Source organism: Amphibalanus amphitrite, unplaced genomic scaffold (genome assembly GCF_019059575.1).
Source record: "Amphibalanus amphitrite isolate SeventyFive unplaced genomic scaffold, NRLGWU_Aamphi_draft 000105F_arrow, whole genome shotgun sequence".
NCBI lineage: Eukaryota > Metazoa > Arthropoda > Thecostraca > Balanomorpha > Balanidae > Amphibalanus > Amphibalanus amphitrite.
Genome location: NW_024881600.1, coordinates 979,768 through 1,002,132, shown reverse-complemented (window position 1 = coordinate 1,002,132; position 22,365 = coordinate 979,768). Strand labels below are relative to the sequence as shown.

The window sequence follows — 22,365 nt, the reverse complement described above, 5'->3', positions numbered from 1 at the left end:
TAAATGCTTATAACTCTGGTTCCTTTTCTGGTATCAAAATGATATTAACAGGGTCTTGTAGGCAATTGATAAGGCTTTGATTTTTAATTATAAAATTAAATTGAAGTGACCTTGAAATGCATTTGACCTTGAATTAAAACAGAAAAATTTAAATAGCAAAAAACACGCCACCTTCGATTTGAGTAATTTTTACATATTATGTCCGTCACAATGTTCCTAACCATCTGTGAAAAAATTGGAGTGGGCCATTCATAACTTTCGCGGCAAACGCCGTTTTCATGCATCAACATCACGCAACCGCGCGTGACCTTGAAAGACAGAGTCAAGACATGCTTGCTTGTGTACACTTTCTGAAATGAATGATTGCTGATTAGTGATATCCCAAACTCTGCGAGAATGGAAATGCATAGTAATCGTAGTCAAGCATGCACGTTCCATTGTAAAAGTGTCTCAGGCAATTGGTATTTTGCGGTGAATTTTGAGCCGTGTGGAAATGCATCATGAAATAAATTCAACGAAAACATTATCACGCAACGATATCTTCACGTCTTTTGATCTTCACTACACGAAAGAACATACATTTTTGAGTATGTATGGGGAATTTCTAGTAAATCCGATAATAAATATGGCAGTTAGAGTCCTGCTAAGAGTAACATGTCGCCGGCTTGGCGGGATCGGCCGACGCGGGAAACGCAGCAGTCACAATTTTGTGTTTACACGTTCATATTTCAATTGTTTACCAACCTATTTTCAGAATTCTTTCACCATAAGATTGCCTGTACATTTCTTAGTCTTCTCACAAAATTTGACGCGAATCGAACGTAATCAGCGGTAAGGAGCGCGATGTAAAGACGGAACCGTTCCGTTACGTCCCGGCACAGTCTACAATTCAGGCGGCGCGTAGCGGTCGGCGCCGGCTGCCGAGTCGCCACGTCGCCGCGGCGACAGGATGTTCACTTTACACCGCTATAACTAGAACAGTTGTGAACCTATTTTCTTATTGCTTGCACGATGAGATGTGCAATTCAATTCTGGACAGGTAGCCATAAGTAATTTCGCATCAATATTATGAGATATTGGCGAAAAACAGGAGGGGTGGGGCGAAATTCACTCTTCCCCCTCCACTGCGCGTGCTAACATACGTTTGCATATGTGCCATTTTCTTCAAAACTTATGAATGGCCCACTCTAATTTTTTCACAGGTTGTTAAGAATATGGTAGGCAATAAAATATATGAAAATGAGCCAAATCGAAGGTGGCGTGTTTTTTGCTATTTCAATTTTTGTGCTTAAGAACAGAGTTAAGCAAATTTCAAGGTCATATATTTAAGTCAATGCAATTCTAAACAAATGCTTAAGAAATTACCTAAACAGTAAGGTTTATTTCATTCAAATCAAACAAGTACAACCAAAGTTATGGTCGTTCAAAAATATAAAGATGCAACATTTTGTAAAAATTTGATGCCCTATATTTAGAAGACCTGTGGTCAGAATGTGCAAAAAACATCAATGTAATGTCCGGGGCGACACAGGAACTCGCTCACAAATTTATAATGAAATCGCTGATGGTAAGGTGCAAAACAGCCGATTTTTGTTCGATTTGACGTGGAATGCCCCATACGTTCCTTCGTTCCTCCATGACATGCTTTTGATTCTGGGGAGCAAAATCACAGTAACAGCGTCCCACAAAAATGGCGGCCTCAACAGTTGCCCTGCAGTCACACAACCTGCACCATTCGAGAAGCGGCTGCTCTGTGATGTTCCACTCCGTTTAATCCTCGCCTTGCTACTCCTCAGCCGTGCTTCACTTGCATCTGCTGCACCACAAGACGTTTGTTCAGCTGGGGCAGTTTCATTTTGTGGCTTCTCGTAGTTTTACTTCTGCGATCCTCTCTCTATTTTAGCCTTCCCTGCCACCGTTACTCCTCTTCTCACGCGTGAACTTGTTGACTTTACCGCCAGCCGGACGTGAAACTATCGCATTTTCTGCTATAGCTACGTCACATTTCCTGCTGGCCGGACTTTGCAGGGCGTTACCCGACTGCCATTGCCGTCCTTCGTCATCGCTCGGAGGCACACATGTCTGTCGTTACACACGCGCCTGTAGTTGCAGTGATGTCAGCTCGTCCCATACCCGACCGTCTGATGATACCTACTGCAGAGGACAGACAGACAGACAGACAGACAGACAGACAGACATACAGACAGACAGACAGACAGACAGACAGACAGACAGACAGACAGACAGGCGGGCAGGCGGGCAGGCGAGCAGATTGGCGGCAACGTCTCTGGTGAGAGATGTCCTCCATACGCAATCGACTTTTTAGGATGGATGACCTTTTAGTAAGACATGCATTTGTGCCTAAAAATACAAAAAGCTGCTTTTAAGGTTAAATGAAGCATTAGAATATGATGACCCATGTGTTTCAATATCTTTCCACTCAGCATGGCTTGAGTGATATGAGTGTTCATATTACAAACGAATGCCCGCTATCAACGCATTCGCCAAAGTGATTCACCGCACACAAATAACCTCTATATCTTACCTTAGAGCGATGCGTCGGGAGATGCATCTCCTCTCGTCAAGCAGCGAGCATATACAGCGCTAATGTTGCCGGCGTATGCAGAGTAGCGTGTCGAGCTCGGTCGGGGGCCTCATTGACATTCGCCAGCGGCCACTGAAGCGTTCATATTATCCTCGTTTGAAATCATTAGAAGAGAGTGTTATTGATAGGCATATCAATAATGGATTCGGGAAGTTGGCTCCCTTAGAACGGCTGTGCCAAAGGGAGATATACGGATGTCTTCTGTACACTTTGATATCCAGATCTGTGGAAATAATTTTCATCTATATTTTCACTGCATGTATTTTTGTTAAATGTGTTTCGTCGCTGCATGCCATGTGGCAACGGCCTTAAGGCTGATATGGCAATGCTGACACAGCTACTAGTAGGACGGCCAAGCCTCGAAATGAATAAACTTATTTCCTGTTGGATCCTAAGGCAAGTTGTTTTCTTTTCTTTTCTTCGGGACTACATAAAATAATCCATATTCCATGGTGACTCTCTCTCTAGCTCCTCAATACTCGTCAGGGGACGGAGGCTCGGGCGGGGACTGGGTGGAGCACCGCGTCGCCCTGCCTCAGCTGCAGGGGAGGGGAAGGGAGGGGGAGAACCCGCAGCTCCGTCAGCACCCAGCTCGGGTGTCTGTCTTCAGAGCGGCAATCAGGCGGTCGGCGGTCGGTGGCTGGGTCGCCAATTACAGCCGGCTCGCCACTCGGCGTGGCCTTGCAATTAATGCAGAGAACAATGAGGCGCAGCCACAGGACGGGAGGGGGCGGGGCGGAGTGAGAGATGGAGGCAGCTGGGGGGGGGGGGGCTCCCTAGAGAGGGAGAGGGTAGAGGATGAGAGCGAGGCGGGGCGTTGTGAGAAGTTCAGTCAGGTGGGACGTAGGTGTGATTCCAGGGGGCAGATGTGGAGATGAAGACTGACGGAGAGGCACGGGGGAGAGAGCTGTGGACAGGTGGGGTGGGGTGGGGCAGAGCTGAGAGCTACAGACACCGCGGCTGGTGCAGAGAACCGGAACTGAGATGATGGACAGGCGCACTGGATGGGAATGACAGAGTGATTGGAGGGCGGAGGGAGGAATGAAAACTGAACAGGTGGAGGGAGATTCAATGACATTTGGTGTATGGACAGATAAATGGACCTTGCTGCTTGTATCAACGCAAAACGAAGAAGCATCAAGTGAGACATTGCAGTTTGACGTCCAAGAACACCCAGCACAGCTCTGATTTGTTTACGAGCTAGTTTGCTGGCTAACGTCGCACTCCGCTAAGCCCTCATCAGAATACCTATAATAAAAGAAATGGCGAAAGCTACACACTAAGCAATGATCCTCAAAGTAATGATGTCATTTGATATATGGATGAATCTGATACAATACCTACATAATCACAATCGTGCTTCAGAACATTTCCTCTGTCTGTATGCTTCAACGTTCTTGAGATTACATTACAGCATTGCGACCTTTTCTCTCTGTAAGCTTTAGCGATAAGCCTCAGTGTGCAGCACTGACAAAGCTCCTCCGACCACCGTTGTTGTTCACAGGATCCATTTGCACATTACAGCCTTTTTACATTTATGTATGCAGCGATAAGTAGCTTACTGAAGCTTACATCCTTCCACCATGATATCTACTGAGTGACTCCGATACTGTGGATGTGCTCGAATATGTCCAGACGATGATTCGATGACTGTTTTCCGATCCAGCTTTTTACAATGCTGCACAATACACACAGTATAAACTACCTTTTACCCATTAGCAAAGTGATATTACTCGTTTGACACTATAAGGTGAAGAGCAAGGAGTTTCTCTCCTCACCCCTGCTAGCACCCAGTGCAGCCACCTGCGCATTGGGGAGAGTCCCGGAGCTGACAGGGTTACTGGCGCTGTGAGCTCCCCACACCTGCAGTGAGTGAGCGCTCCTCACATCTGAAGATGAGCGCGCCTCACACCTGAAGGAGGTGAGCGCTCTTACCTGAAGGCTGTGAGCGCTCCTCACGGTGATCAGGGATCAGGGTCACGAGTCTCACCGGGATCGAGTCTCATGGGATCGTGATCTCACGAGTCTCACGAGTCTCACCGAGTCTCACGAGTCTCACAGGGCCGCACCGGGATCAGGTCACGAGTCTCACCGTGCGGGCGTGCCAAACGACCTCACCCGCCCGGACCCCTGGCAGCGAACGGCGCCCGATGGCGGCTCAATGGCTCGCCTGCCCTGCCTACAGGAGGTTATGGGATCGTACCGCGGGCCGGCGGATTAGTGCCGCCGACGTCAGCCGTCAAGGCATGGACGGCTCGGCTCAGAATCCCGAGCGAGGCAGACCGAATCCCGGCAGTATCGACTGCCTGCACACCACAATGCCCAGACGCCCGGCGCCACAAACGCTCAGACCACGATGCAGGTTTCTGGCTACCGTGTGGTGAGAAATCGGTGGCTGGTGGGATTCGACGGTCAGAGATCAACAGTGAGCAGTGACTCTGCAGAGAAATCCGCGTCTGCGAATCTCATTACTGGCAGCAGCTACTTGTCAGCGAATGGGGTAGCTAGGTGGCTTGTGTTGGACGGTGGACAATGGACAGTGGGCGTTGGACGGCGGACGGCAGACGGTGGACTGTAGACTGTAGACTGTAGACTGTAGACTGTAGACTGTGCACTTCGGCCTGAGGGTGGTGGATTTTGGGTGGTGCGCTGTAAGCTACTGGCGATGGACTGTGGACTGTGGACGGTGGACTGTGATCGGAGGACGGTGGACGGTGGATGGTTGACGGTGAACGATGGACATTGGACTCAATGGACTGTTGACTGCAAGCAGTGGACTGTGGACTGTGAGCGGTGGGAGGTGAGCGGAGAGCGGTGGGAGGTGAGCGATGAGTGATGCTCTGTGAGCAGAGGGCGGTGGGCCGTGCGGCAGATTGTGTTGCCTGTCGGTCGCGCCCACGCTCTGCCCACGGCCTCTGCAGAGCCCGTGTATCGGCGGGCATCGCGATGAGATGGGCAGACCGCCGCCTGGCGCGGTCGCTGCTCTCCGGAGCTCAGCCCCGCCCTGGTTGTCACCAAACGGCCCACCTTTATCGGAGTCAGAGGGGTCGCCGGGAGCAGAGCCGTCCGCCGAGGTCGATCAGAGGTCACAGCTGCTGTTCCAGGCAAGGCTTAACCTCGAGCTGGCCCGCCCAAAGCTGCGGTAAACTAAGCGACTGCTGGGAAGCTACTGAAACCAGAACGTGTCTGGTAACGAGCTGACGGGGGGCGATAAAGACTGGCCCTACCTGCGCCGGAAGTCTGTGAAATCGTTCACGGCGTGCCGTGCTTTCTGGCACAACAGCGCGTCTTCTCGGTCCGGCCGCGGTGATGGAGCGATATCGCCATTCCTCAAATTCCTGATCGGGGCGCGCGCCACCGCCACCACATATTGCCGAAGGCGCTCGGAGCTGAGCCGAAAGGAGTTCAGTGGAGCCGTGGCGAGTTTCACCTTTAGGCATGAAGATATAAGGTGAGACAAGACGCTGAGCCCTTCACAGGCGATCTCGATCGATCTCGCGGTCGGCCAGCTGTGCTAGAAAGTCATCTTAAACCCCTGATTCGCGGTAACTTACAGAAAGGTGAGGGGCTGGGAGGTGGATAGCACGCGCGCCGGACAAGTCTCGGTGACGACTGACCTCGCAGAGCCATCTATCTGTGGAGGAGGCGATCGCTGCACACGACTCGAGTCACCAGCGTGCTTTGACGCGGTGATATTCAGATGCGACTGGCTGCTTCTGTCGCCGTTTTTTGGGTTGGTGGAGAAAATCCGTGGCCTCAGCCCATCGTTGGATGTGTCACCTTATTTCCGGAATTAACTGTTACGACAAATGCTGTATAACGATCCGATATAGCAATATATCGATAACTTCTCTACCGCAGCAAATAATGATAATAATAAAATATAGTGATTGATACTCAATAGAGGGCATTGGTATCAATAGCGGAATAATCAATAATAAATAACTCAATAGCGGGACAAAAGGAATTAACCAGAGAACGACATAACAGTTTTGAGAAAACGCTTTCTGAATTCAAACATTGTTTACCTCGTTCTCTCCCGGTCCATTCCATTCGTCTTAGTCCTCTTTGATGGATTGCTAGAAATTACAATGAACGTAAAAAGCCTAAAATGTGACGTTCACTTACTTGTATCGCGAATGCGATCCTGCTCCTGCAGGCTTATGCTTTGCTGTTACGTCTGACGTAAAGCAACTTCCAATAAGATGGCGCTCGGTCGGCGGACCGGATGCTGTCAATCACTCTGATCAAACCAAATTATAGCCCACCCAAGTGAAAATGCCAGCTCCTGTTTCCGCTATGACATCACAGAGTCCCGTTAATATAACTATTTGCGCGCAATTATCGCGACAGTTAGGAATGTGCATGACATGTCAGCTGGTGTGAGGTCACCAGATGTCAGCGTGCGCGTAACCGATCCGTTCAATGACACTGAGCTCGTCTCCGTTCCGTTGCAGTGTTGACACAAGACCTGCAGCGACATGTCAGCAACGACGAGTTTTTCGTCGTGCTCACCAAGATCAGGCCGAAGCGGTTCGCCAGGACCCACCCGCAGACGCTGGTGGAGCTGGACGTCACCGGAAGCAGGAACAAGATGTCCATCATCATCGACAGGAAGATGCACAAAGGTAATACACCCCCGCGGTCAGTCCCTCATCACACAGTGGATATGGTGGGGGTAATGTAATGAACAGAGTTCAGCCTTATGTAACAGTGTAATGTAAATTATTGCCGCTGCCTTTCGGCGGATGTCTGTTATTCTCCATTTCCTTATTGGCTACGCGGCCGCAAGCCACAGCTTACGGAGAAGCGAGCTGTAGAATATCCGGCCTGGGACTCGCTAGGCGGATTGGTATAGCCGCTCGTCTCTGCGTTATTTCAAAAACATAGCGCCGACGGCTCTCGGTCAGAAAATGGATGGCCTATTGAGCGGACCTCGGGGTGATGGCTGAGCTGTCTCCACCGACAAAATCTGGACGGGATATTGAAGGATTGCTGGCGTATACTGACGGAATGACGACAGTGTGTCTACTAGCAAAACCAAATTTGACATAGACAGGACGCAAGTAGTAAATTGAAGAGATAGAGTTCACGTAAAACAACTCTTGCAAACATACCTACCACATGGGGGTGAAAACCCATTCTACATCTAAAACAAAGATAGCGCGAAGCTACGTAAATAAGTGATGAAAGCTACCTCACATCTCTGCCAGCTGTTGGTTGTTGTTCATTGACGTAAGTACGCCCGCTGTTGCGAGGGCCGTCCTGGTGACGGCGGGGGCGTGCCGATGGTAGTCCGAGTGGCGACTGCTGTCCGCCGGGGCGGGTCGGGCCGAGCGGGGGGTCACCACCGCCCACTCTCCAACTAAAACTGCGCGGGGACGGATTATGCCCCGGTGACGTCAGCTAGTCAGAAACTCGCCAGGAGCACGCAGGCCAAACACCCACAGGAAACACAAATAAAGTCCCGAGATCGGACACACCAGACGTTAGGTACTTGGTATGCTAGCGTCATCGTTTGGACGTTTTAGGAAACATGCGGCGCGTTTGAGATAGTGTACAAAGAACACTGTCCATTGTGTTACCTGCGCTCCTTCAAAGAACAATAAATCCCAAGACTCCTACCCATGCACGCACCAATCCTATGGCAGTGCCAATGGCTAGTTAACCACCCTCTGTTCATCCCTGTCCGGCAGTGCCACTGACCAATTAACCACCCTCCGTTCGCCCCTGTCCGGCAGTGCCACTGACCCGTTGACCAACCCCTGTCCGGCAGTGCCACTGACCACTTCACCACCCCGTGCTCGCCCCTGTCCGGCAGTGCCACTGACCACTTCACCACCCTCCGCTCGCCCCTGTCCGGCAGTGCCACTGACAACTTCACCACCCTCCGCTCGCCCCTGCAGTCCAGCAGTGCCACTGACAACTTCACCACCCTCCTCTGCTCGCATTTGTCCGGCAGTGACACTGACAACTTCACCACCCCGTGCTCGCCCCTGTCCGGCAGTGCCACTGACCAATTAACCACCCTCCGCTCGCCCCTGTCCGGCAGTGCCACTGACCACTTCACCACCCTCCACTCGCCCCTGTCCGGCAGTGCCACTGACAACTTCACCACCCTCCGCTCGCCCCTGCAGTCCAGCAGTGCCACTGACAACTTCACCACCCTCCTCTGCTCGCATTTGTCCGGCAGTGACACTGACAACTTCACCACCCCGTGCTCGCCCCTGTCCGGCAGTGCCACTGACCAATTAACCACCCTCCGCTCGCCCCTGTCCGGCAGTGATTCTCCAGACAATGGAGCTGGGTCGGATCCGCACCCAGCACTGGTCGGTGGACACGGTGCGACTGCACAACGTGATCCACTCGATGGTGCTGCGGGTGAACCAGGAGCAGCCGTCTGCGCGCGTGCAGCTCTACGTCAACTGCCACGACCAGGGGGCCATCCACACGCCGGTCACACTGCGCGAGATGGTGGCTCAGCCGGAGTCGGGCGCCGCCGCGCTCACCGTGGTGAGTAGAGCTTGGACTGGGAGAGGGAGGGGAGGGGAGGGGAGGGGAGGGGGAGGTCATTGAAGGATAGACACGGCCAGTGGCTGTCATCCTGCTGACCTGTCTGTCTGCATGAGATGAGTTTCGAGCTCAATTTATATCGAGAAAACCGCATCACTCGGTAGTTCACCCCGTGCCTGTGAAAGGTACAGCTCCTGGCAGCGATTGTCTCGAATTCAATCCCTCGAATCCTCGCCGTATATAACTCGGTCATAGTGATGTCTTATTAATCGTCGGTCAGTGGCGCGGGCGTGCCGAGAAACAATGGTGACGCCAGCGACCAGCGTGCTGGTGAAGGATTTACGGAGCGATAGTGTCGGCCTTTAGCGAACTTGAAGTGAGTCGTCAGTTGATATGTCATCTTCCCAGCTAAATCCTTTAGTCTGACAGTCCATGGCGGCGGCTATGGACACTGAACAAAGCTGATGGAGCATGTTTGACATGGTTGAGCCTGTTTAACTTCGAGTTATAGACTGGGCCGTGAATATTGACCGTACGTTATCCAGTGATTGCTCTCCTAATCAGGGCTAATGATGCGGACGGTCGTAAACACCGAGTCGAGCGCTGAACTCATCGAATGTCGGTGATTCTGTCACTATTCTAGTAAAAATGTCATGGCCAGCACGGGCGCCTTCTTAATGAAGGGAGGCAGCAACATTCCTGCAATAACTGACGGACATTTTTTACTTTTAAATGAAAGCCTCGGCATTCATCCATACTGCGCCCAATCTCGCGGTCGGATCGAATGTCTGTTTACGTTTATCAGGTGGTCGTGTTAACCAGGCCGGTATATATTTTCGCGGCTCGGTGTGTGTGAGCGGTTATCGAGCCGTCAGAGGAGCCGTTTACGGGCGCTATCTGCCGACCGGGGACGGCTGCCGGCGCTGGCAGCGGGCCGTAAACAGGTGACATCAGCGGACCGCCGTCGGGGCGGGGCTCCGCCGCGGTACCCGACTAATTGGCGCGTCATCGAGACGCCGCCGGTGTGGGTACCTCCAAATGGATCACACGTATCACACGCACCGTGCTCGCGGACTATCTATCATGTAACAGACATGCACTGCTGACTAAATAAAATAGGTGGCAAGGACCTTCAATGTTGACAAGCGACGCTCATCTCGTTAGGCCGTACAGAGCCGTCACATTTTCGCTACAAGGCGTAGTAGTAAAAGTAATCATGCACCTATCTCTCACAGGCATCACATGCTTACATGTATGTCGCTGTCATTGAAGAGTCACATTGAGTGGCATGTACGTCAGTCACAAGACGTCGCATTATTTGACATGCTGCCATGTAGTCAACTCGTTTGCCTGCAAGGTGTCGAAGCGATCGCCATGCCGTCGAGGGATCCCATGCAGAGTCACCTGTAGCCAGCCTTACAGGGGAGTGGCACTGCTGGGTTAAATTTATAGTGCCACGCCAGTGTTCAAGCAACTAAACGGACTCCGACGCGCGTATAGATTTTAGTGCCTCTTGCGTGTCAAAATACTTATATAATTGCCCAGTGACGAAAGGAGCAATCATTTGTGACTCGCTCTCATAAAGGTTATGGTTCGTGACTTCCATTGTCGTTTGAAGTCAGAATAAGAGTAATGGTCGACTGAGTTTCATTGCGAAGTTTATCATAACACCCATATCAGATGCAGACTCGATAGCTAATAAAAGTAATGACTTAGAAGATTTATTTCATAGCTTTAACGGCATGAAATACTATATTATTTGCACTTAACTTGACACGATGATGTGGTACCATTGTTAAGCAAATACAAATCTGAATCCTATCTCATCTGATAAAAACTCAGGATAAAAAGATGTGACAATTTAATCAATTAATCTCCATAATAAGGATCATTATTTTCTACGAACAGCATCAGCTCGACAAGAGCCGCTTCCTAACCTAACTAATGCTGTTTTCAACTCTCTTCTAGTAGGGTATCAGCTAGACTCATTATTTCTGCGCTATAAAAGAGACCGGTGAACACGGTTGCGATAAATTCTCGACACGCGCTCTCCTGCAGCGGCTTTTTGGGATCAGCTTGTTTTCCGCTCGGCAGTAAGCTTCCTCCTCCCTCCCTCACCCCTGAGCAGGGGCGGGGTCGGTCTGGCTCGGTCCCCGCCGGACCGGGTCGGGTCGGACCAGCTGGTCCTCCGGCGCCCTCCCAGTCCTCTCTGATCTGACTCGCTCCGATGGCTGTCTGATGTCTCCGCTCCGGACAAGGCCATCGGCGCGGCGGGGCGGGCCGGCGGCGGCCCGATGACGGCCGATGCCGCCGCCTCCGCGCCCCTGTATGGTGCGTCTCTCGAGGGCGGCTGTCTGGTGGCGGCGCGACCAGCCCGGGCGCGGTCCGGTCCGGCGGCTCGCACGTGCTGGCGGCTCAGTCCAGCCCCTCAGTGATAGCGCGTGTGCAGCAGGCCGAATATGGCGCTCGCGAGCTGGGCGTCTCTGATGTGATAGGCGTATGCTGCTCGCAGGAGCCCAGCTGACATCCGAGGCTGGGTATCTGTGTTGAGATTGTGATGGATGGTACTGGAAGGTAGTGTGATGACGCGTCGCTATATGTATGCCAGGTGACTCACCGAGGGAGAGGGAGAAAGAGAGAGAGAGAGAGAGAGAGAGAGAGAGAGAGAGAGAGAGAGAGAGAGAGAGAGAGAGAGAGAGAGAGAGAGAGAGAGAAAGAGAGAGAGAGAGAGAGAGAGAGAGAGAGAGAGAAAGAGAGAAAGAGAGAGAGAGAGAGAGAGAGAGAGAGAGAGAGAGAGAGAGAGAGAGAGAGAGAGAGAGAGAGAGAGAGAGAGAGAGAGAGAGAGAGAGAGAGAGAGAGAGAGAGAGAGAGAGAGAGAGAGAGAGAGAGAGAGAGCTCCCGACGCACCGCTGTTCGTCACTCAAGCCTAAATGGACCTTGGATGTATTCAAAGGGACAGACAACTTTTTGCTTCGGTGCTAATCAAAATCATCATTGATCATCTCCACTGCTGCGATTGGCACCTGCTTTCATTGGACGATAACAGTAAAATGCCGATTAGACTCGGTGCAGTCTATTTCTCTGTAGCCTCTTGTGACTTTGCCTTTGGAAGATGTCATCAAATGGAAAATGAAAGTCTCGACAATGCACTTCTGAGCATCGCAAATGTGCAGCGTCTCTAACGGCTGCAGCGTTTTTATCGATTCAGTTCCACTTGATGCTTCAATGTTTGTGATCAGCTTCCAGCATCAGCTCCATTGGCAGCGGAATGGCCTCTGAAGGAAGCTGTCAATAGGGACCAGCAATGCGGCTATTCTCCCTCTAAATAAGATTTCTGCATTGAACTACCATTGAGGTGCTGCTGACATAGCACGTGGACAGCAACACAGGCGGGGCGCGGCTTTCTTCATTTCTTTTCCATTGTTATTTGGCATGAGCGTTTTACCCACGCAAAACCTGATCATAACAAGATGAAAATGAAACTCGCTTTGCCAGTGATTTGAACTCATGCAGCTCGTCCACAATATAGTACTGTCACAACCCCGGTGCACCGACACCTGCACACCTATTTTCGACGTGCCAGTGGCGTATTGGCCCTCTTACAAAGCCATTCCAGAGCGGAGCCACAGGCCCATTGAACGAGAGGCGCGTAGTTCGGCCCGGTTTCTTTCGGTATCGACGGCGACCGTAAATTTCCGGCAGTGACAGCGTCTTATCGGCCGTATTTTCCCGTTACCTCTGCGGCCTGGCGCGGCCATTCGGCGCACGCTCTCCGTGGTGCCGGCTGCAATGCATTCGGATCGGCGCGGCCGTGAAACTGACCTGCGGCACGCACCCACGGCTAAAATCACCACTACAATGGCTATTCCACCGGGTAATGTTTGTTTTTGTTTCGGTTCGAACCGAAGTCCGTGCCCATCCTGGGCTGGAAAGAAATGCCTTGAAATGAATTACCACAGATGGGAGTATTGGCGAATGGCTATTGAAAGCTGCTTATGAAGTTCATAAATGCCTACGCACTGCATACAAGCATCCATTATTGCACAACGCAACTCTTGGAAACAAAGCTAGGAGAACTATATGAAATTTGACATCGCACTTGAAAGTAAAAATATGACTTCTGACGGTCAGCAGCTGACCATCCGCTGACCACTGATCGCTGATCCCAGCCCAGTGACCACTGACCACTGTCGCTGACCAGTGATGCCGGACCCCGTTTTTATAGATAGGGTCTGTAAAAACTGTTGCTGACTGTTGACCTCTGACTGCGCCGTCAGGGGAAGCTTGTTACGGTCGTCAAAGGCCGATCTGGCTTCTGAGAGCCGGTGATGGTGCCTTGTCAGGAGATGTACCGGTAGAAGCGCAGTTCACGTGGAGCAAACGGCGCCGTAACATGTGCCTTAGAGGTGGACTGAAATTACCTGATGATATCGTGAGCGGATGCCATTAGCGGATAACGAACTCTCATAGAAAGAAACAGACAAACAGAGCTAGAGTGAGATAACGATGAGACATAGCGCAATACAATCACCAATGTTATTAAATGAAACTATTTTCGTGTTTAAGTTGTTATTGTTGAGGCGTATGTTGATTGACAAGATAAACCCGGTTCAAATATCACGTGTATTAACGATAGTCTTGACCCAGTGTTTTCAAGGGGAATAGAAATACTTAAGAACTATTGTTGCATAGTTATTCACAGAACATAGCAGCAACCAGCACCCAGATTATTCAAATAATTGTATTGCACATGTTGCAACAGCATTGCATAATCATGTTGCATACATATTTCTGGCATTAACAAGACAAAAAGAAGCTTGGTTTGCATTCAATTTCGTGTTTGTTTTTTACCTGATTCTAAAATCTAACAATACCAGCCTTCCAAAAAAAGAATCATAACAACGATATCCCTCTCCAGCCTTCTATTAGAGCACGGTTTGCAGCGAACCCGCCTTGAAAACCCCGGTCGGCGGCCACCCCTGCAATACAATTACGGCGCATCTATCAAACTCGGCGGTCGTGTCGCACCACTCACTCGGTAAATGATCACCTGTAGCGGCGCATTGAGGTCGGGATTACGGCTGACCATCTCGGCCTCGTCAGCGTTAGTTATCCGGCTGCAGTCAGGTGCCGCGGCCTCCCCGCCGGCCGACTGCCAATGAATGACCGCTGGGACCGCCATGACTTACAATGAATGACCGGGAGTGCCCTTCCCCCGCCCCAGCACCCTGACTCGTGACCTGCCATCTGGCGGTGACCGGAAGGGCGGTGACCTGACCACCTGCCGGGGATCCGCCCCCTCCTCTGCCGACCTCAGGTGACAGCGGCGCGGGCGGTGCCGTCCGCTGCACTACTTATCGCGCTCGCAAATAACGCTCTACATTCTGCAGCTGACCGGCGCGGCGGACGGTGACCGGTTCAGGTCCCCACGCCACGCCCCGGACCGGGGAGCAGTGACCTGGTGCGGGTAACTAGGCGTCCAATCCAGTGTTCTCAGACGCCCCAGCCGCCGCCGCGCCGCCGGAGTCCGACCGGAACCCATCTCGCCCCGCAGCCGGCGGCCTCTGGAGCTCTGACCGCCCCCACGTCCGGCAGTAACACAGACGGGAGCCGAGCCCCATCGACACCCACGCGCCTCGGCGTCTCGTCGAACCCCACCGGCGCTCCGGCGGCGAGCGCGGCGCAACAAAAACAAACCATCGGTCACTGCGCTCGGCAGAGGCGGCGCCCGTTTCTGCGCTCATCTCTCACACCTTGTGAGTCGACAGCAAGGCGCGATAGTAAGTAACGGCTCGAGGCTGTGAGCAGCGCTGAGTAGTTATACGGGCGGCGACAAAGGCGCGGCCGCGGCGTGCGCCGGCGCGCATGTGGAGAGAGCACCGCGCTAAGCAGGCTGCCCTGATCCGCGCCGTCATCGCCAGGGCACCCGGCCACCATTTGTTAACCCGGCAGTTGCTGGGGTATTTCGCCACCCACCGTTTGCTGGGGGGGGGGGGGCGTTAAACGCCCCCAGCCGATATCTCGAGAACCAATAGGCGCAGCGAAACGCACGAGGCGGCAAACGAAAGAACGCGACGAGACGCTTCAGATGAGTACTTTAAAGTTGAATTTTGAGGTCACAGGTCGGGTCAAGGTCAGGTCAAACACCTGAAATCGGGCTTTCAGTAGCATGGATTTGAGGACTTCGTAATGGGCGCCTCTCGTCATAAACTCTGTCAAAACGGTGCGCAAGCCATCATATAAGGCCTACAAGAGTGTCAGCTCCATGTAGGGGTCAATCAAACATAGGTCAGGGTCAAGGTCAGGTCAACCGGGTAGGCACATATCCCCGAAAATCAAAACTGATATTCGCAGCCTGTGACACATGTTTTATGGGTAATTTGGGGCGTAGAACACGATGGTGACATTCATTTTATCATATGTGTACGTGTTTGGCTCAAAAAGTTCAATTTAAGAAATGCATGTATCATGGTCGTGAAGTAGTCACGAGAAATTGCCAAGATTCAGTTCAAGATTTTGGAAAATGCGGAACGATAATCAATAATCGAAGATAGCCATCTGATTGTGCATGGTATTTGCAGTCTAATGGCGTTTACGGCATGTCTGTATGTCTATTCTGTGATTTTATATGATTTTTTGAACATAAGCCGTTTTTGGTCGAAAACTCAGAAATCATGACGTCACTAAAACCTCGATATCTCAAAAATTTTCCGATTGATTTTTTGAAACTTTTGCACAATAAACTTCAATCAATTCCCTACAGGAAGCCAAAATTTTGCGCGCCTGCGGCGCGCCGTTTTTATGCTATGGCCCGGCGAAAAAAGTGGGGGCGTTTAACGCCCCCCCAGCAACTCGCGGGTTAAGCTGCAGCGATCACCTCTGGGGCTGCGTGATCCGTTCAGGATGGATGGTCGCCACGGCGCCGGCTGAGTCGGCAATGCTGTGAGGGCAGTGGCACGCGGCCGCCGCTGACTTCCGCAGAGCTGAGCGGCGGGGCCGTCCGTCGAACGTCAGCCCGTGTTTTCTCGTGAAACGCGGCGGAACGTGGCGAAACGCGGCCAAACGTGGCGCCCAGGTGGCGGCGGCCGGCACGTGTCGGCCTCAGGTGGACGGGGAGGGGAGGGGGTCGGCATAAAACGTGGCCGGAGAGAGGCGGGCGCTATTCTGTCGGCCTCGACGCACCCGGTGAAATAAAGCCAGGAGATGAGGAACAGATTTATAACGTGCGCGAGGAAATGACTTTTGTCCCAAGAGGGTTTCGTCACTAGAAAAACAATGGGGTGGAGTAGAGGCACAGCAGTGGAAAGTTCAATAACGCGATATCGTCATAAAGTCCACCCAACGAAAATAAAGGTGAATTGAGGGTGTTAGTAAAAATGAAGCGCTTGCGCTGAAACAAGACTCTTTTGTTGAAAGTAAACACTTTCACTAAATGCAATTAAAGAGAGACTATTGATCTGATAAGAGAGACTATAAGTCTGATACAGTCGACATGATTCAGGTTCAAATTGTCAATCGTAGATCCAATAACTTAACCCATAACGCCAGTCAAAATGACTGTCAGGCTTCTTGTAGTAATTCCCTGTTGGGCGATTCCCTATTCTTTGATCACTGAGCCACATACACATGAATCCTACCGAAGATTGCAGCCGTGACGAACGCAGCTTCTGAAATAAGACACCTGCACAATATCCTAGAAAGGCGCCGGGGCTGGCCGTGCGCCTGCTCTCCGCGACACGAGAATACGCATCGCTCTGGTAATGACCTCTACGAAGCAGCCCGTCAGATATTTGCCGGTCGAGTGTCAATATCGGTCTCCCGGCAGCCGCCTGTGTCGCTGTCTCCGCCTGACGCTGCCAAGCACCGGGTGGCGGGCCGAAAATATTGCCCTGCAGCCGGCAGGAGAACGAAGCTCCGGCAGCAATACCTGTGTCCATAATCACAAGAGATAGCCTGAACTGTGTCTTCTGCTCTGAGTATTGGATCGTAGATACACGCGACTGCCTTGATCAAACGGCAGTTGCGTGTATTCTTCAGCTTCGCTGCCTTTTGGGATTGTGTCTGATGGCGCCGGGGCCAGTCGCAGCCAGTCTAACGGCCCGCCCCGACCTGCCCACGCCGACCAGAGCTGACCGACCTTGCCGTAAAAGGCAGCGCCGGGTCCGTCGGCCGCCGCCCACCGGCGTGCCGCGGCCGCCGCCCACCCGGGCCGCCAGGACCGATAGCACACGCTCGCAGCAGCGCGCCTAATTTCCGATCATTGTCAGTTCGGGGCGGGGCGCGGGGACCGACGGCGATCGGCCGATGGCCGGACGGAGCGGCACCGATAACATTCTCCGCCCCGTCCGTCAGCCGGCCGACATCTGAGGACCGGCGGACCGTGCGGACCCCTCCGGGCCGGACCCACCTGCTGACCCGAGGACCGGGCGCCGGATCCGGACCCACCCGCCGGGCCGGACCCACCTGCTGATCCGAGGACCCACCTGCCGGACCGGACCCACCCGCTGACCCGAGGGCCCGGCGCCGCGGGTCCGGCTACAGGCGTCTGATCCCGTTCGTAACGGCTGCCAATCGGGAACGTGTTGATCGCACACTCCAGGTGCAAACATGACGCCCACGGGCGGAGGGTACTGGGGTGGGAGGCTGGTACTCACATTACGGTGCGCGGTCCATGCCATTCCGGATACCAGTAGCTCCCGGGTGATGGGTCTGAGTCTGGAGACCGGAGAAGTCCCGAGTCCGCTATCTCCGTCACTGCCAGAAGAACGTTTTCAAGGGGCGCATTAATCCACTGACTTGTGCACGATAACGTTTTCGTTTTATGTCTGTAGATCACTGCAAATTACATTTTTCTGGCACATAACATTGTCATTTGGCCTATAAATTTCAGGGTTCTTTTTTCTATGTGACTCGTATCACAAAAGTGACGGATAAAATACGCGGAACAAAAAGGAATGAACGCCCTTAGCAAATTGCACGGTGTACCTACCTCTATCCTCATACACGTATATCATGTTAGGCTGCTACAAAACACCCTCACGACCTGGCGGACAATTATCGACTATCAGTGCACCCTTCCAATCACCTACAATCGTTGACAGCTGACTGAGGCAATTGCAGTAAATTATGTCGCGAGGTCACTCAACTGCCATAATTAGCCCGACTGTTAAGTGCCTGTCTTTCCCACGGTGTTCGTTTTGATTATACTGGCGTGCAGGCGATTCCTATAAATGTCAGGTGACGTCTGGTCACCACAGGTCACGCGTCCGAATGTGCGGGTTTCCGAGACGGGTCACATGCTTATCATGCTTCACCACCTGGGAACTTCTGTTCATGTTAGTGTGTTCTCGGACATTTATAAATCACTCCTATATTATGCATAAAATATCAACTTATAATGAAGAGTATAACTCAATATAAACTAAACGCAAATTGCTAATCGCCGCGGGAACATGCGTCTACCTAATCCTAGAGGATACTCCAATGGCTCTGAGGTTGCGGCTGAGAGGAGCATCCCGCCAGGCGATAAAGGGTGAAAGACCCCCTTGTAACCTTTACCTCACAAGGGCTCGCTGCATGCAGGCGGCGTTTTCAAGCTGCGTGACAGCGATTCGTGTAGGCCGGGCTGGCCCGCGCCGAGCTACCGTGCATGTAATCCGATGAACGGCGCTCGTACATCAGCTGGCGACATTTTGGGTGGCCCACCCTGTCCTGACGGACGGTGTCCGCAGACAGGGGCTTGCCGGGGCGCACGGAGGGGCGGGGCGCGGTGCTCTCTGTGTCTGCCTCTCTGGAAACAACAGACACGCGACAACCAAGACAGCCGGTTTTCGCACTGTCGCAAAAGACGGATAGCTCCTGTTGACTTCATTCCTTTCGTGATACAGCATTCTTTTCAAGCGGCATGTAATGTGTTCATACACAGTAGTTATACGGCCTTGCACAGTAGCCAGTGCCAGCCAGTTCAACAGTAGCCTGGCAGTTGCACGTGAGTCTCATGGATGCATACAATAATACGGCAAACCGAGGACAATGGAATTTCGAAGATATGGAAATTTCAACTATGCTGATAAAACAGCAGTTCTAGAACCCAGCATGAATCGTCGAGCAAAAAATTGCAAAACCAAGCCAAAGCAATGCTCGAGTTTACATGTTTTGAGTATTCCGAGCATGAGTTGCATTCTCGTTCCTTTCCCGAAAGTAATCTGAACTTAACTTTTTATGAGAAACCGTATCAAAACAAAGTATAATAAGATGGCGAAGTACTAAAATGAGCAGCATTATTGAATATCGTAGAAGAATAACCTTATGCTCACTATCTTTAAACAAACCAAAAAATTAGCCTAAAATCAATGAATATATTTCGGAAACGTTCCTTCTTCAGTTCAAAAAGTTAACTATACAAGCCACAGAAATGTACAAATAATTGAACGTCACAAAAGCGCCGAATTCACTGATCCCACCTACGAATATTAGTCACATTCTCGTGCCATATAAGTAGAACGGCCTCTTTTAATCAACGCAAGACTAAAATAACAGGTATACATAAGGTAACGTAACCAAATACAACTGTATGAGATCACTTGTGACCCAACGAATAACTATGCTAGTCATCTTAGAAACACACAATATAATTACAACTAACATGCAAGGTGTACACAACCAACTACTCAATAGATCGATTGTCTAGCCAACAAACTAGCCATTCATCCAATTGTTCAATCAACTAGTTACACCCATTACATTCAGTCATGGAGTCGACAAACCATTCAAGTATCCATTCCAAATCATTCAATCAAACGTTTTATCATACAATCAAGCAGTCATTCAATCAAACAAACAACGATTTTATCATCCAATCAAGCAACTCTTCAACCATTAAATCAATCAGACCCACAGTCGTCCATTCAATCATCTATCAATCTATCATTCAATATTCCATTTAATCATACATATAATCAACCATTCAATGATTCATTCAAACATCGGCATTTAATAAAACATCTAACTAAGCATCTCAAAAGCCAAAAGATCTAACAGTCATGAGGCTATCCCAACATCTATCACGTCTCAGTCTGACAGTTCACACTAATCACAGAACTGCCCAAGATGCGATGTTGGTGTTTAGGGCTGGTCGGTATGTCCTTATCCATAGCGACTCTGCTATTTTCCTGTCTCTGCTGGTGTTGCATGTCTGTAGGATCTTGGCCGCGATGTGTTGGGGCTCTGGGCGACATCGAGGGTGGTCATCTCTGAAGTGGTCGCCCCACGGTGAGTCCATACGGTGGTTCTTCGCGTCCCGTAGATGTTCATTGTAGCGAAGTCGTATGTGACGTCCGGTTTCGCCAATGTAGCTCCGGTTGCACAGCGTGCAGGTAAGTTGGTATACCACTCCGGAACTGTGGCACCGGCCCTGTAGTCCTGCAGCACACGAGTGGCAGCGTGAGCCACCAGGACACGGAGGTGGTTTCAGGGCCGAGCGCACCAGCTGGTTCTTGATGGTCTGTTTGTTGGTCCAGGTCACTCCTAGGTTCTGTTGGCCACTCTTGTGTACGATGGCCTGTACGGTTTGGGCTAGCTTGTCATCGATGAGAGGTAACACGAGCCTTGTTACCGGCGTTGCTCGTCTTCTTGGTCTTGGTCTTGAGGTCTGGCAGCAACTGATGGCTCTGCTGATGGTGCGCATGTTGTAGCCGTTGTTCAGGAACAGGTCTTTGATTTTCTCTATGCTGCGTTAACTTCGTTAACTCTAACTTCTTGAGATTTGGCGAAAAATACTATCGCCAAACAAGCGGTATCGCCATGGGTAGTCGTGTGGCCCCACCGCTTGCTATCATCTTTATGGACAGCTTGGAACGGGACTTCAACACCAGTGCCTCACACAAACCCGACCTATACATGAGGTATATCGACGACGTACTCGGAGTGTGGACCCATGGCTCTGCCAATCTTCAAGAGTATTTCCGTCACATCAACGACGCACATCCATCGATCAAGTTCACCATCGAATCGACTGACAAGACGCCATCCATTCCCTTCTTGGACACCAGCATCACAGTCGAACCCACGGGAAAGTACACCACTGAGCTGTACATCAAGCCCACATCGGCTGGTATCATACTACACGCTGACTCGGCACACCCGTGGAAAACCAAGCGAGCTGTGCTGCACTCCCAAATACGACGTGCCATCAACATCTCCAGTGACAACAGCGCTCGTGAACGCAGCATAGAGAAAATCAAAGACCTGTTCCTGAACAACGGCTACAACATGCGCACCATCAGCAGAGCCATCAGTTGCTGCCAGACCTCAAGACCAAGACCAAGAAGACGAGCAACGCCGGTAACAAGGCTCGTGTTACCTTTCATCGATGACAAGCTAGCCCAAACCGTACAGGCCATCGTACACAAGAGTGGCCAACAGAACCTAGGAGTGACCTGGACCAACAAACAGACCATCAAGAACCAGCTGGTGCGCTCGGCCCTGAAACCACCTCCGTGTCCTGGTGGCTCACGCTGCACACTGGTCGGAAACGCCCTCACGAGAGGCCACGGGCGATTCCGGAGTTTCGGATTATTTTTTATATAGATCGATTTGAAATTGATCAAATTATTATACTTAGGCCAAAAAAACTAATCCGGTTGACCAAAAATAGCTGTTATCAGCCCCCGAAGATGGGGTATCCCAGAACTCGGAAACTAACGCGGAGCAAGAGGTTTCTTGAGGCGGATATTCAGAGTCTTATTGCTGATAGACACCAAATTGAAATCCCACATATTATGCATCAAAATGTTTGTTATGAAGTTGCCGACTGGTCAGTGCAAAATTTTTGGTATACTTTTTCACTAACTAAGATGTACTATAGCTTTTTTATGAAGGCTCTCCTACAGTGATTCTGGAATATAACTGCAAAGTTTAGGTAAGGAAACAACAGGTAGTCCCATCTAGTTCCACCCTGATTTTTTGTGAGATGAAGTAGGATTTAAATTTACACCAGGGCAACATAAAAGCTAACTGCGCATATTTGCGCAAAATTTGCAGGAGCCGTTCTTCCTACCCAACTACCGCCCGCCCCGCCCCAGTTTCGGCTCGGCCGCCGCGCCCGGCTTACGCTGACCTGTGTGGCCTGCACGCATCCATGCGCAGCTGACTGGTCATTAAAAACAGATGCGCTTGAGTTTATGAATTTTGTGAAAAGCGCTTTTTATGTATGCATTTATGTATGTATTGACATCAAAAGCCTTCCA

The 22,365-nt window shown here is 51.2% G+C and overlaps 1 protein-coding gene and 1 long non-coding RNA gene across 5 annotated transcripts in view; one reads left to right on the top strand and one right to left on the bottom strand.

Annotated features, from left to right (window-relative positions):
- Nucleotides 1-22,365, top strand: part of LOC122380710 (cartilage oligomeric matrix protein-like) — a 78,130-nt gene that overhangs the window by 27,673 nt on the left and 28,092 nt on the right. For all 4 annotated transcript variants that reach the window (XM_043364113.1, XM_043364112.1, XM_043364115.1 and 1 more), the window contains exons 2-3: nucleotides 7,063-7,233; nucleotides 8,889-9,118. In XM_043364113.1, coding sequence (XP_043220048.1) covers nucleotides 7,063-7,233; nucleotides 8,889-9,118 — 401 coding nt within the window. The remainder of the gene's footprint in view (nucleotides 1-7,062; nucleotides 7,234-8,888; nucleotides 9,119-22,365) is intronic.
- Nucleotides 1,617-20,471, bottom strand: LOC122380711. Its single transcript, XR_006256367.1, has 3 exons — nucleotides 18,677-20,471; nucleotides 17,773-17,872; nucleotides 1,617-2,154 (listed from the first exon to the last, which is right to left on the bottom strand). It is a non-coding gene; the product is annotated as an uncharacterized LOC122380711 (long non-coding RNA).